The sequence below is a fragment of the Metarhizium robertsii genome (assembly GCF_000187425.2).
Source record: "Metarhizium robertsii ARSEF 23 chromosome Unknown MAA_Scf_2, whole genome shotgun sequence".
Classification (NCBI taxonomy): Eukaryota; Fungi; Ascomycota; class Sordariomycetes; order Hypocreales; family Clavicipitaceae; genus Metarhizium; species Metarhizium robertsii.
Window position 1 is genome coordinate 4037876 of NW_011942160.1, and position 14641 is coordinate 4052516.

At 52.4% G+C, this 14641-nt stretch overlaps 5 protein-coding genes across 5 annotated transcripts; 2 read left to right on the forward strand and 3 right to left on the reverse strand.

Annotated features, from left to right (window-relative positions):
• Positions 1-769: 769 nt before the first annotated feature.
• MAA_05270 (Zn(II)2Cys6 transcription factor) lies at positions 770-2422 on the reverse strand (the record flags this gene model as incomplete). The annotated part of the gene is made up of 3 exons (XM_007823268.1): positions 770-1304; positions 1364-1656; positions 1712-2422. 3 exons carry the CDS (start codon positions 2420-2422, stop codon positions 770-772), a joined length of 1539 nt encoding a protein of 512 aa, XP_007821459.1.
• Positions 2423-2960: 538 nt separating this feature from the next.
• Positions 2961-4355, reverse strand: MAA_05269 (4-aminobutyrate aminotransferase-like protein; the record flags this gene model as incomplete). Its single annotated transcript, XM_007823267.1, has 1 exon — positions 2961-4355. The coding sequence occupies one exon, from the start codon at positions 4353-4355 to the stop codon at positions 2961-2963; it is 1395 nt and encodes a 464-aa protein (XP_007821458.1).
• Positions 4356-4986: 631 nt separating this feature from the next.
• On the forward strand, positions 4987-6486 carry MAA_05268 (Major facilitator superfamily domain protein; the record flags this gene model as incomplete). The annotated part of the gene is made up of 4 exons (XM_007823266.1): positions 4987-5445; positions 5504-5748; positions 5811-6252; positions 6322-6486. 4 exons carry the CDS (start codon positions 4987-4989, stop codon positions 6484-6486), a joined length of 1311 nt encoding a protein of 436 aa, XP_007821457.1.
• Positions 6487-6633: 147 nt separating this feature from the next.
• MAA_05267 (uncharacterized protein) lies at positions 6634-8897 on the reverse strand (the record flags this gene model as incomplete). Its single annotated transcript, XM_007823265.2, has 5 exons — positions 6634-7002; positions 7061-7427; positions 7493-8084; positions 8150-8808; positions 8881-8897. 5 exons carry the CDS (start codon positions 8895-8897, stop codon positions 6634-6636), a joined length of 2004 nt encoding a protein of 667 aa, XP_007821456.2.
• Positions 8898-10532: 1635 nt separating this feature from the next.
• MAA_10842 (uncharacterized protein) lies at positions 10533-11705 on the forward strand (the record flags this gene model as incomplete). Its single annotated transcript, XM_011412761.1, has 1 exon — positions 10533-11705. The coding sequence occupies one exon, from the start codon at positions 10533-10535 to the stop codon at positions 11703-11705; it is 1173 nt and encodes a 390-aa protein (XP_011411063.1).
• Positions 11706-14641: the final 2936 nt, after the last annotated feature.

Sequence of the window (14641 nt, forward strand, 5' to 3'; positions counted from 1 at the left end):
GATCACACTTGAAACAAACATCTTTCGCTATTGTGCCTAGCTCTGTGGATTTTCAGGGTCGTCGTCGGATTTACTGCTCAGATTAGCCGCCTCCTTTATTAACCTTGTGATAAACCACCAATCCACTTTAACCTCTGCCGCTTCGTCTTTATTATCACTTAATAGGTCAATCAACTCCCCGTACAGAACGAATTGATCTATATTTATACCCTAATACTTGTTTGAGTCGACCGGGAAACAGAAACAGTATTACGGGAGAGGAAGCGTACGGCAGTGCTGAGGGCGGTATTGCGGACAAGATGTGCCATTTTGACAAGCCCTTGCACCTCGGACGCATTTTCACCGGCATGCTGGCTGTAAAATGGGTTGTTTTTATAAAATGTACATTGAAATTGACTTGCAAGGCACTCCAAGTGCGCAACGGGGCATGCCACGGCGTCAAACGCTTCCGCTTAGGCTATTCGGGAGCGGAGGATCGGCCCCACATCGGCCGAGGGGGGACATCGGACTGACTATTTGGTCAGGGGCGAGCGTCGTATGTCCGAGCATTCAGGTGCTTTGTATTACTAACCCAGGCACCGTCATGTTGTTTCGCAATGGCCATTCCATTGTTGCGCGGCGCTCCGCTCAGCTACGGCGTACAGAAGCCGCGGGGTTTGAACAATCGCAAGCATGTTGTACAGAGGAATCAATTGTCATCTACGCACATACAAATCATGACTCGTAATATAATACACGCGAGCATTTCGCCCGCTAGACTCCAAAATCCTCACGCTGCGCTCGCTTCAAACGCCTGTAACCAGTCCCTGTCGAAAAAGTTGGCAAACATGGCGTCCTGCTCCGCCAGCATCTCAAAGTCGGCAATTGGCGTCTGGGCCACGGCGCCAGCCTGAAGGATAGCGTGGGCAATTTTCTTCAGCTGCGTTAGAATCTTTCTTGCCTTGGGCCAAATATCTTCGTAGTGCTTGAGGGTGCCCATGGAGACTCGGATGCGGCATCGTGCAATCTCGGCCTCGTCTGGCGCAAACGCCCCCTTGCAGGCCACCAGGTGGGCAATCGTGCAGCAAGCGACGGTGCAGATGAGAAACGGGGACAGTTGGGCGGCGCGCATGGGGAGCAGAATCAGACACTGGTTTTGCTTTCGAATGGCGTCGAAGAGCTTGTCTGCGTGCTTCTGATGATCCATGATGCTGCCGATGCTGGCTTCGGGACGCAGAGGCGGGGGAGGGCTGCCGCAGTCTGACAGGGCCTCGGCGGCGTTGTAACTTAGGTTTGAAAGTGGGCGGTGTAGGAATACAAGAGCGCTGGATATTTGTTAGCCAATGTATAAATATAATCATGGTGGAATCCTTGCTTTACTCACGTATACATCATTATGTGCGCTTGGAACATGAGCTGATTCATGGCATCCTGCTGGACTGGGAGGTCACGCTTTGAAGATGGCAGCATGATGAACCAGGAGGCTATTTCGGCTTCCATATTGCCGCATATCATCTCTGCCTGGGAAACGCCCGAATACTGTGTCGAGGAGCGTATGGCCCTGACGTATATGCGATTTGCATCGATCAGATAGGTAAAGGAAGAGAATGACTTGTCGTCCAATGCATACTCGCGGCACTGGTAATCCGACATGGTTGACGCCGTGGGCGGTATTGTCTGAGTTTGTAGGTCAGTGTGAGTTGGCGCACCAAGTCCGTACTGTTGGGCTCACCAATTGGCCGTAAGATTCATCCTCACAAGGCAGGTCCACGCTGTTCTCGCCACCTAGTAGAGCCGTTTTGTAGTCTTGACGGATGATGCAGTAATTGGCATCAACCACGTAGACCATCCACCACGTCCGACGCCAACTCTCGGCAAGAACTGGATCAAATCCCACCTCTGCGTCCGCAAAGTCCTTCTTATTCATGCCAATGAGTCGTGCTTGCGCCAATGCCCTGGCGAATAATTTTTCGGCTTCAGTTACCTCGTCACACATGCTCTCAGCCAGGGACATGAGCAGAGTGGACTGGACAGTGAAGCCGTCGACAGCAGCGTCCGAAGTGTAAATGCTTGCTCGGAGATGATGTTGACGAGCGACCGGGTCCCTGTAGCAGGAACCAATGTACTGCATCACATTGACCAGTAGCCGAAGACTTGGTAGGTCATCCAAGAGGCTCAGCTTGGCCTGAAGGGCTCGCCGAGGCAGTACAAACGGGTGACTTGGATGGAAATATTCATAGTACAAGTCTAAAAGTGAAGTGTCTCTATCTGACCAAGATCTCACGGTCAATGCCGAGGGTGACTGTGAAGAATCGGAGCCCAGGGAAGCGTCGCTGCCGACGTTTGAAGCTGTATTTGTTGGCGTGAGGACTTGAAGCTGACGAGGAGACGGCGCATTGGCGGCGGTGACGGCAGCATCGGTTGCAGCGGTGCGCTTCTGCATTCTGAATTTTGTGCTTCTTCTCGACTCGGGATACGAGCAAGCTCTTGAGAGGGAGCGGCATCGGCCACAAACGGGACGTTGAGCATCACAACGGAGGTGTTGGTTTCGGCATGCGCTGCAGGCCACCGAGACTCGGGGGATGGCTCGGTGCTCCATGGCGGGAAAGAAATGTGCGTTACGAGGACAGCGGCAAGCGGCAGTGCTATATGCAACCCATGCGGGCGTCGACTGGTGATCCTGGCCTGCAAGTGAGCGAGCGAGTGACTGCGGGTGTGAGTGAGAGGATGGAGGAGTCAAGCTGCGCATCAATCAACGGGTTCCAGGTCAAGCGCCGCAGAGTGGGGCCCCGTCGGGCTGATCGAATGGACATCTGGACGGAAGGTGCGGCTCGGGGTGCGCCTGCTTTCATTGTGGACAACCTGGAACTTTAAACTTCGGAATCGCGAGCACTCGAGCGCACATAATCAATGGATGGCACCCGCATTTGCCTACTTACGGCCGGCGTGCGCCCGACGTATCTATTATGTGCCGCCATCAACTACAGATATTGTGCCTCTTGAGACAAGACAGATTCCTTCAGCGTCCGGCATATCGTCGCCAACTCCTCCTCCGTGACCGTGTAGGGCGGCGCCAACAACACATGATCGCCCTTGACGCCATCCACCGTCCCAGCACCCGGGTACACAGCAACTCCCCTTTCGAAAGAAGCCTGCGTCACCTTGGCGCCGAACCCGATGGAAGGATCAAAGCACTCCTTGGTGGCGCCGTTCTTGACAAATTCCACGGCCCAGAACAGCCCGCGGCCCCGGACATCGCCGACAGATTTGCACTCGGCCAGCTCTGACCGAAGCAGCTTCTCCAAAACAACACCCATCTCCCGACACCTGTTGACGAGGCCGTCCCTCCTTAGGATCTTCTGCACGGCCAAGGCGGCGGCGCAAGACACCGGGTGAGCTTGGTACGTGTGGCCGTGGTTGAGGGCCTGGCTTCCCTGTCGAAGAGCATCAACGACCCTGCCGTGGACATACAAGCCGGCAATTGCGGCGTAACCGCCTCCCAGACCCTTGGCGGCCGTGACAATGTCCGGCACGACGTGTTCCTGCTCAAACGCAAAGAATGTGCCCGTCCTCCCCGTGCCGCACATGACCTCATCCAAGATCAAGAGGATGCCGTACTTGTCGCACACCTTTCGCACGCCGGCGAGATATCCCGCCGGTGGAACGATGCAGCCGGCCGTCGCGCCAATAATGGGCTCGGCAATGAAAGCAATCACCTTGCCGGGACCGACCCTCAGAAACTCGTCCTCCAATTCCCGCAACAGCCGGTCCGTAAACTGCGCGTCCGTCTCGCCGTCCGTCTTGTACCGGTATGCATACGGCGGCGTGACGTGCGACACATGAGGATACTCGAACCCCTTGTAGGGCACTTTTCTCGCCATATTCGACGACACGGACATGGAGGCCATTGTGTTCCCGTGGTAGCTCTGCCTCCGAGAAACAAAGTGCATCCTGTCCGTGTCGTTTCTCTCAAAGTGGTATTGGCGCGCCAACTTCATCGCAGCCTCGACGGCCTCGCTCCCGCTCCCCAGGAAAAGCGCCTTCTCGAGCCCGTATGGCGTCCCGTCCAGAATAAGGTCGGCTAGCTCCTCGGCGACGGGTGTGCTGTACGACTGCGTATGGACGTAGCCGACTTTCTGGGCCTGCTTGGCCAGGGCGTTTTGCACTTCTTGGCTGCCGTGGCCGATGATTGCCACGGCGGCACCTCCACAGGCGTCCACCACGGCCCGGCCGTTGGAGAGGTGCAAGGTGCATCCGGACGCGGATTCCACCATGTGCGGGGGGTTCGCCAGCGACCTATGCAAAAGGTGACCGTTGTGTTGTGCAGCGGTGGCCGCTTCGCCGGTGGTTGGTGTTGCGGTGCAATGAGGCGCCATGGTACAGGTACAACACGCAAAATCTATAAGGCTTCAACTGTATTTTTTATTAGGCCGTCTCCCGAATTTTGACTTTATGCAAGGTTATCCCAAAACGGCGTCGACAATGCATGCCGTGTAACGCCATCTGGCAGTTTATATTCACACTCTAATCCGAAGAAACACCCCCGTCCAGAGCCGAAATCCGACGTCAACCAAAGGGCGTGTGTCAATGGACAGAAATGTCAAACCAGTTCTCCATATGACTGATGATGAACCTGGGTAGGATTTCGCCCTGGTCCCGGTATCGGCTTCACCACCAGCCTTGCCCATCTCAAAGCCGAGGCGACGGCCCGAGATGGATCTCGCAAGGCCACTTCCACAGGGGATAATACATCCATAGCAACAACGCCCCACCATCACCGACTTCCACGACAATAGTATCCACACGATGGAAGAGCAAGACGTGAAAAAATGGACCAGAAATGGAGTCAAATAGCTGTAAACGCATCGGATTAGAAGCACAAACCCGACCAAATAAAATATAATAAACAGCCGACTTCTTCCCTTTCTTCCCTTTAGAAAAAAAGTCCAACTTCGCCCTACTGCACGTCCAAGACACAACTTCGAGGATCCGAGCCAGACAGCAAACATGGCATCGGCATCCGAGAAGCCGCCAACCACACCCGGATCGTCGGCCTCTGATGCCGGCGAGGAATCAGGCCCCGAGCAGTGTATCCCGCCCAAGGAGGACGCTCACCTCGACACCTGGCGGGGATGGGTGGTGGTGGCCGCCGCGTCCATGTCTCTCTTCATGTACATGGGCGTCATATACAGCTGGGGCATACTGCAGGGGAAAATGGCCGACGCAAAGGGCTACTCGCTGACGACGCTGACATTTGTCGGATCGCTAGCCACGTCCTTCATGGTGTCGCTGTGTATATTGGTGGGAAAGCTGGTCAGGAAGTTTGGCTACAGGAGGACGGCCCTGGTGGGCGCCGTGTTTCTAGGACTGGGCGAGTTTCTGTCGAGTTGGGTCGTGGGCCATTTGTGGGCCTTGTTTATCACGCACGGTATACTATTTGGTGTCGGGGGAGGTTTGACGATTTTGGTACGTTGGTTGTTTTTATATGAGGGTGGGTGGTTTCCTCTTACTAACCGCTTGCCAGCCTTGCTCGACCGCGCCGCTGCAGTGGTTCCGCAGGTATCGTGGACTTGCGACGGGCATTGTCTTTGGGGGAGGGAGCCTTGGTGCCGCCGTCATGGGCGTTGCCGCCAACGAACTTGTCAACAAGGTTGGGATTGAGTGGACGTTTAGAATCCTGGGCTTTATGCTGTGGGCGATTTGTCTTCCGGCCGCCTACTGCATCAAGCAGCCCTTGCAGTCCAAGTCTGCCGTTCCGCAGCTCCAGTGGTACGCTAGATCCCTTATTGAAAAACTTGACTACTTCTTGATTAAACTAACATGGTGGCCAGGTATCGATGGCGGGAGCCCAAGTTTGTCCTTCTCATCCTCGGCGGCGCCATTGCGTGCTTCCCTCTCTTTGTCCCGCCGTACTTTATTCCCATTTTCGCCCGGTCAGTCGGCAGCTCTGGCTCAACCGCCATCATTGCCCTTACGATATGGAATCTCGCATCCACATTTGGTCGCGTGTTTGCCGGGTATTCTGCCGATGCATTCCTCGGACCACTCAACAGTCTCAATATTTCGCTCTTGTTCTGCGGCGTGAGCGCATTGGCAATTTGGCCGTTTGTGACAAACATGGGCCTGTTGGTCTTCTTCACCATCATCAACGGCGTTGGCTGCGGCTCCTTTTTTAGTCTGTTCCCTCTGGCGGTGGGAACTACTTTTGGGGCTCCCAATACCATGGGCATTTTGCCCATTCTGTGGCAAGCCTGGATATTTGGCTATTTCCTGGTAAATACAAACCCAAATCATGAACGAAGAGCCTCTTCCTTTTCCGCAGAATGCTAACACCGGCAATAGGGCACTCCGATTGCTGCGAGGCTGTACTCCCTGGCGGGGACTGGGACCGATGTCAGCCTCTACCGACCGGCTGCGTACTATGCTGGTGCCGCGTCCTTTGTCGGCATGTTCTTCATGGTTACTATTCGCCTGATGAACTCGAAGAAGATTTTCACAAAAGTGTGATGTTTGCAAGGGGAGGTAATGACTCTGATGACTTGACATGGACGCATTTGTTAGCGGTGACGAGGGCCGGCATTACATAGAAGTTGCATTATTCGGCGCATTGGTTTCTAGATAGACATAGCGATGAAAAAAGAAGAACTTACCCATTCAGGGCGCCATTGGCATTGAATGCCCAGTGGATTGAAGATCTACCTGCTCAATTGCCGGCCACCATTGAGACCACGCCCCCTGCTCTTCCAGATTGTTACTAACTTCGGTGAACAGCTGGTTCAGCAAAGTATTAGTGTCGAGCTCATGTTCTGGAATCGCCCCCGGCGTGTAAGGAGACGTCGCCGGTGCCAAGGGTCGTTCTGCGCCACGTATCTCCCGACTATGCTCGTCGGATCTATCCACAACACGGAACTCGTGGACCGACTGATGAAGCGTGTCAAAGTCTGCCCGAGTCCGTCCCTGGTATCGTGTACGGTCTTCCGTGGCCCGTTCATAAAGCACAGACGCGTGATGTATCGTCTTGATCTAAAGCCCCCCAATGTCAGCGCGCCAAATGGCTACAGGTGTGTTGCGAGAGCCGTACCCATCCGTCTGCGATTTTCCAGACGCGTCGAAACTTTTCCAAATAGTCCAGACACATTTTGAGACATTCCTTTGCTCGCGGGCTACGGTCGAGGTTCATGCGAGGATACTTGGACACGTAGAGATTGAGGTAGCCGGCCGAGAATGCGCAAAACCCAGTAAAGGGCGTCATGAGATGCACGCCACACTCAGACGCCTCGTGCAACACGGTGGCAATGTGCTCTGCTGCGCCAAAGAGAAGTCGTGAGCTCTCGTTCCACCAGCCTTCCGGGGCGGGCGCTTCCAACATGGGCTGGTCCACGGGACCACGCGGCTCCGACTCCGGGGTCGGCAGGAAGGGGAAGTATTCGCGATGAAGCATGAGGGTGCTGCGGTGGTGTAAGCCTGGAGGACATTTCGATGCCATCTACCGTTATTGGAAAGGACAACATACCTCACGTAGTACAGGAGATTTAGGTAGACAAACGTCTCGCCAAACCCGAGCGTCATGTGAACGGCCACCGAATTGCTGGGATAATGGAGCTTGCGATGCTGGCCTGCCCGCCAAGCCTCCAACTGACTTCGAGATTGCGACCACGGCGACCCGGGGACCCAGGGACAATTCTGCGGCGCACACATGCCCGGTGCGCGGCGCCCGTCGTTGAAGATGAAGGTCATGACCTGCGCCCAGATATCGAAGCCGCCTACCAGAATCTCAAAGCTCTGCGTCACATCGAGCATGCCCGTCGACTGGCCTGCCAGTGAGTGATGGCCGCCCACGGCCTGCGGCGGTGCGTCGGGCCCAAAGGCAAATTCCACGGCGCTCAGCGGCCGGGCAATCCTCATCTTTTCCATTTCCGACATGGGAAGCATGGGAGGCGTATACGTGCCCGAGTTGACCATGCAGTCCATGATGAAACAAGCCCAGTAGGTTCTGGTTTCCACAGCCAACGAAACAGAGTCGTGCCGTCGCTCAGATGTCATGTCGAGCGGGTAGGGTGCCGCTCGCAAGCTGTGCAGTGCTTGCATTATGCGAATAGCAATTCCTGAATTTGGCTCAGCACCAGTGAAACTTGGCAAAGGAAAACCGGAAAGGCGGCGCATTACTCACCACAATACACCCATGCCTTGTGAAAGTCTCTGGTCCCCCATTCGTGAAGAGTAATGATCAACAAGGCTTGAACAATCTGCACTTTGGGTGGCTGCAGAATGAAGTCGGATAGCACGTCCTTTGCATACAGAGCATAGTGCTCCCGCGACAACAGTTCATCGGCCCACGAGGCGCTTTGCACGGATAACTGCGCCTTGGTCACTGCCAAGACGGCACCGAGCAGAACCTTGCTTTCGGGCTCGCGCTCCGCATGGAGCTCCGCGATGAAGGTGGGAAGATGCAAGATGGCGAGCTCCGGAAACGTGTTGATGAAAAGATTGACGGCCTGAAGAATCACGCTGTTGGAAAGATTGTCAATGTGAGAGCTCACAAATTGCTTTGTGTAGTCGGACGGGGGCAACGGCTGCTGCTTCGCCTGGGCTCGATACCGCGTGGGAGACTCGCTTTGTGTGTGTTGGCGAGGCGCGGCGAGTATGGAATCATCAATTTGTCGGGGAGTTTCCGTTGCCCGTGCTGAATCTCCAACATCTTTACGTCTCGCCTTGCTACTACGTGGTGTTCTTGACACCGGTCGGGTCAGGGCGCAATCTCTGTTTCCCAGCTTGCGGCATCTTTGGCACGGCGCGGTTCCCTCGTGTATGCACTTGAGCTTGGATCGCCTGCATATCACACTGTTAAATGAATTGACCTATTCCGCGTTGATGAGATGGACTTGCCTGCATGCATCGCACGAGAGGCTGGATCGCATGGCTGGCTCGTCACGGGTCGGGTCTGGGATGCGGCTGAATGTTCACTGTTGAGCCTCAGGGTTCGGGAATGGGAGAAGGAAGAATCAAATCCGAGGAGCCGGTTCTGGAGTTTGATCAACTGATGGGTACGGTGACAAATGCACAGAAGCCCCACATTTCGCATTTCGGCTATATTTGAGGCTCGATGAACGAGGATAAATAATGTCAAGTGCCAAGACTTTTGCTTGAACCCTTATGAAGGAGTCCCCTCATGCAAGGCGGCAGACAAGCCAACGTGGCCTTCACTACTACTTCCGAGTCTCTGGAATCGCTATAAACGGTGGCCACTAGTTGCGGTGAATACCGGCAGTGCTCTTCCATGCCAGTTGTCGTCGGAAATTGTCTGGTCATACTCATCCGTTTGTGCCTTGGAAGGCTGGAGGACCCAAACACTCTCCGCACTAGGCCACCCGAGCATCGCCGGCAATGCAGCGCCTGGTTTGACACGGTGATATGAAAGAAACTCAGTTTCCGAGTCGAACATCGAATGTCGAATGGGGGGTGCCAGTGACGGCTGGTGGGTGTGGCTGGTTTGTGTACACATATAGTGTGAGCTCTCATCCCTTAGTGCTGTTTGGATCTTCTGCAGCTATGTCAAAGACAACCAGCTTGAGCTAGGAAGAGGACCGTACAGGCTCCGAATTGTTGCTGCATTTTGCATTTCCGAATGGCGGCTGTCGGACGGCGCTTACATTCAGGGAACAAAGAATTCCCTGATCATGCTGGGCCAAGAAGACTATTTGTGGATGTACATAAGCTCTGTCAATGTTTTTTTTTTTTCACCATTTAAAATAAATACGTACTCAGTTCTCTACTACGCGTCCGTAATGAATGTTAAACAGCCCGCGACCCCTATCAAAACATGATGTCTACAAGCTGCGTACAATGGCACGTTCACGTGAATACTGAATCACAAGGCCACGTGTCTGAAACGAAGGAGCATGCGCGTTTCTTTGTTCGACTTGTGAATATGTGGCTCTTGTGACGCTTTTGAATCCTTTGTTCATCGTAGACAAAGGGTGCCGATTCTTGCCCAAAGGTGTCTTTGTAATGGTAATACCGACACTGTACTCGATCCCAATTGCTTCCGCGACCTATCCTCTAAGAGTGTAGGAAAACCACTGGACTCTTTTTCCATGGGAATGAGATAGTAGAAAATGGCATATAGAATCCAAGGAAAACGCATCTACATCTACGTTCACGCAGGGAATGAGTGCGTCAAACTAATGGCCTCTGCTCCAGTGTAGCGCAATGTTGCACAACCCCAGAAATGTTGAAAGATGGTGTGCTCCCCTTTGAGGCACGGTACGTGCCGCTCATAGCTTGGGTCCATGAACCCGGTCTCTTTCAACGTATATGCTTGGCCTCTTGAACAGATGCCGTACGCCGAGACAACTCGGTGTGCTTTCTTGCCATGTGCGTGTCAAACATGTTCATGTATACGTGTGAACGGTCAAGGGATGCACATTATAAATGGCTCGTCACCCTTCTCCCCGGCATGCCGTCACCTGGTTTGGTTTCCTATTCAAAGAATCGCCTCACCCTCTTTATGGTTCTTCAACATCTCTAGCACCCTTCAGCTTGCGTCAAAAGCCATGGAAGACATGACGCCAGATTTGCCAAAAGCCTGCTTTGATGTATTGCCGGCGGAGATTCGGCAGTACATTTGGAGCCTTTGCCTGCCAGAACGAACTATCGAATTCGTCTTTAAGCATAGAGACGACAAACCGGCAGACGACAAACCGACCGTCCCCAACTGGGTATGGGAAGCCCGCGTGCATCACGCAGACCCGCTTTCATGGTACAAACTTACAAGAGAAGCGTATGAAATCGCCTCAAATCATGGTTTCACCAACAAGAAACTGGATCCATTGTCCCTCATTGCCGCCGGAAGCGACCCATGCGCGCCGCCGGATAAGTGGCTCATCTCCTGGGACCTCAAATCAAAGGGAAGAGAAGATTTCAGATATAGTCCATTGGATGAGTTTTTCAAAGTAGTCGAGGACGAAATATCAAAATCTAGTTCAAAAGCAGCCAAACCTCCTCCATTTATCTCCTACCGGGAAGCATTCGACACGAATCAACTACACTTATTCTGGAACCGACCCGAGAGAAGAAAGACACCAATCACCTTCCCAACAAATTTATTGCCGGAATTCGGGATTGAATTCTGGTCGCCGGAGAGCTGGAAAGAACTTGAGAATAATGTTCACAATCGCTACGATCTTCTAGCAATGGCCAAGAATTACCAACGTACCGATAAATGGGCGTCTTTCACGATTACTCTGCACGGCAAAAGACGTCGCAAACTGCCTCCCGGGCTATTTGGCGAATTTGGAGAGAATCCAATTCTATTTGTCCATCTTTATGATGAGGATACTGCCTGGCAGCTACAAGAGCTCTACAAGATGTGGCAAAATGAATCGCCCGCCCACGACGACCGAACTAAGTCCATTTTTGAATACTTGTTCCGCCGGCCAGATTATTTTAGGCCGGAACATTGGGCGACTGTTCTGCTTGATCGATTTATTATAGCGACTTGGGCCGATGATCGAGCTCGGGGTGTTGTGGACGCGAAGGGCGCGTGGAGTCCTGCTGTCCCCGACGACGAACTGCCAGTCGTAAAGGAACATAGACTAGTCTCCGGGAACACTTGGGGTATACGGGTAGTCGCCGAACTACGAGCTCAGCCCCAGTGCAGCAATTACGTGGTGTTCCGGGCGTGTTACAGAGGGCACTGTTGGGAGCCTAGCAACGGAGGTGAGTGAAGCTAATTCCCATATGAACGGTATTGTATTCTAACAGGAAGAAGAAAATTGTGGCGCTACTAAATAAGCCGAAAGCTAGTCCATGGAACCTCAATCTAGGAAGCGGATCGACAGCCTACCAAGGAATCACATGGTCAGTCAATGATCAAAGAGCTGTCCGGCCCGAAACTGTTATTGCTTAGTTATTTGCCCTGTCGGGTCCCCTGTTGCATACATATCCTGAGTAGTTTTGGGTGTGGAATGGGGAATAAAGTTTGTTTTGTGCGTTGTTTTAACCGTTTTATTACGCTATTGTCTTGACGGCTTTGCTTTTATGGTCACTTGCGACTAAGACGATCACGTCAGGAGAAACGTCAGAGGTCTTATGACTTTTTACATAGCACCACTCATCGTTACTGCTAGGTTTCAATGGCATGTGGTGGCTTATATCTAGAATAGTATTGCTGAATATATGTTTATGTTTCTGTTTAGTTAGATGCTTCACTTGCTTTGAATCTAGTCTATCATTAAATTTCGGTTTTGCGTCAACATCAAACACCTGTCTACTCTTCCGTCACAACCCAGGATCCGAACCATTTTATACTAAAGTGTTTGAACTACTTCTGAAGCTCTTCATTCTCCTTGTCTTACCGATGTGAGTGTTTGTATTTGAAACGTGCTTGGATTTTGGGCGGCCAGTTCTTGAAAGCGCCTGGCAATGGCTCCGGGTAGATTTGAAGGCTAATTCAATACCATTGGCAAAACTGGCAGGCTTGAAAAAGTCACGATATAGTTTCCTGGAGTCTACATTCAGGGTCAGCGGGCGAGTGCAAAAGAACAGGTTTACCTTCGCCTTTACGGATCTACCAAGCCGCCTGCAAGCGTCGACAATGTCGAAGAGTTGGACTATACCACGGATACTGTCTGGAGCCTAAAGACCAATGGCTACGGCAAGAGTCAGATCTACACGCAAAGATATTTAATGAAAACAGTCGAGAGCGTACAGTATGGTATCTGGCTCGTGAAGACAAGCATCAGTCCAAGTTGACTGTTGTCAAGATGGACAAGGACAAGAATGGGAATAAAGACAAGATCAAAGCAAAGGTTTGTAGCGAGGACCTTCGGGGACATTGACATGGTTTCCGCGCCAGTCGCCGATCTCGAGTCCAAGAAGATAAAAGCTTGCATCTGCACGCTGAAGCACGGCTCCAACTATGTCGCCCTGGAGTCTGATGCACACACCAAGGTGCCTAAACGTCTGGTGATTGCTAGCCAGTCGAAGATCACCGCCCCCACGACGCGATATGTTTATCAGTGGATGCTTCGGGCGCAGTCCCTGAAGCCTGCTGGATTCAGCTACCTACCTGAACATTAGCAACTAACAACTGCTGACACTGCAAGTGCTTTCTCTCACTAGCCCTGTAGTTTCTGTAGTCTTGACTGACTCTCTGTGTCTCCAGGACGAGGTCGCCAGAGTCATGTGGAATGAAATGGAGGCCACTAGCTCAGGGTATCAGTGGCGGGTTCATCCTGCCTTGGATACCAAGTTCTATGAGCTGGTCACCAAGAGAGGCCCAGACGAGGGGTCTATCATAATGAAACCACGCGTAAAGGCGCCACGCATGGCCAAGACCAAGTTCACAGTCACGTCCACTGCAAGAATTTCGGGCCAATTATTCCATGCTACATCTGACGTATATATAAGTGTTGTGGATGCAAAGGACGCGTCAGGAACAGACGGCTAAAGCAAATGGAAAATAGTACTAATCGTTGAGCCTGGAAGTCTAGGCCACAGAATTGCCTCCATCACCTATTCATTCTGAGCTGAAAATTTAAAGGTTGAAAGTTGAAAAAAATCTTGAAGTGTTAGAGCTAGGGTTAGGGTCTAGTCAAGTCTACTTTATCCAAGGCATATTTGCTATACAAGAATTGCACCGATAGGCTAAAAGTGAAGCTCTACACTTCCCCAAGAATAGTCTGGAGCTGTTGATGGATTACCTCGGGGGTCTCAGCACCGACAGGTGCCCCGCGCCAAAGGTTGGACATGCGCTTTGAATGGCAAAATACATGGTGCTCAGAGTTTAGTGCGGAATCTAATTTACCCTTAGTTGTGCCATTCTGTACGAGCGGCCGCTGTATGTGAATATGGGGGTTGCGAAAGGATGCAGCTTGAAGGGCGGGTTAAATGTGCTTAGTGTCTTTAGGTATCAGAGTTTATATAGATATGGGCTGATATTGAGGGCCAAGAGCAAGTTTACGGCTCCGTGAGCGATGCGCATTGTATAGAGATGGAAGAGCAACTCCTCCGGCGGGACTGAGAGAGGTCCAAGTTGCGTGCAGGATAGATGGCGTTTAGAATTTCTCTAGTAGTAAGGAACCAGTTGACTCCTCTTCAACATGCTTGATTCGTTCTTTCGATCGTTCATGTCCAGTTGCATGCGGTCGCCGGTCATGTATGTCGACTCGTAGGAAGACAATTCACCCGGCGGACTGGTGACACTTATGCAGTTGAGGTGTGTAATGTCCTGATCAAACCTAAGACATTTCACTTCAGTGTTTGTCAGCAACGTCAACTGTCTATGGGGCTTGGATTCTTCATGCCTGACCTGGCCAATGCTTTTGGGCCAACAGCAAGCCCGACTAAAGCCAGGCGCTTGTAAGCTAATTATAGCTTCAACGTCGACACAATGTTGAAATGCTAGAGGTCAATTCAATGCTGTCATTGGGCAGAGCGTCCCGGCGGCGACCAGGTTGGGCGGCTAATGGGCGATGCCGGTGACCATCAACGCGGCCCGGCCCCTGATCTACACCGTCGTCGGCTCGAGTGCTGCTGCAGTACTCCATACATGGAGATTTGTAACAGAAACTCCACAGGTTGGGCGAAAACCAGGCTGGGCCTTGTGTAACAAAAGGTCAACCTGCAGCCTAGCCGCATCATTAGTGCCCATGTACATGCA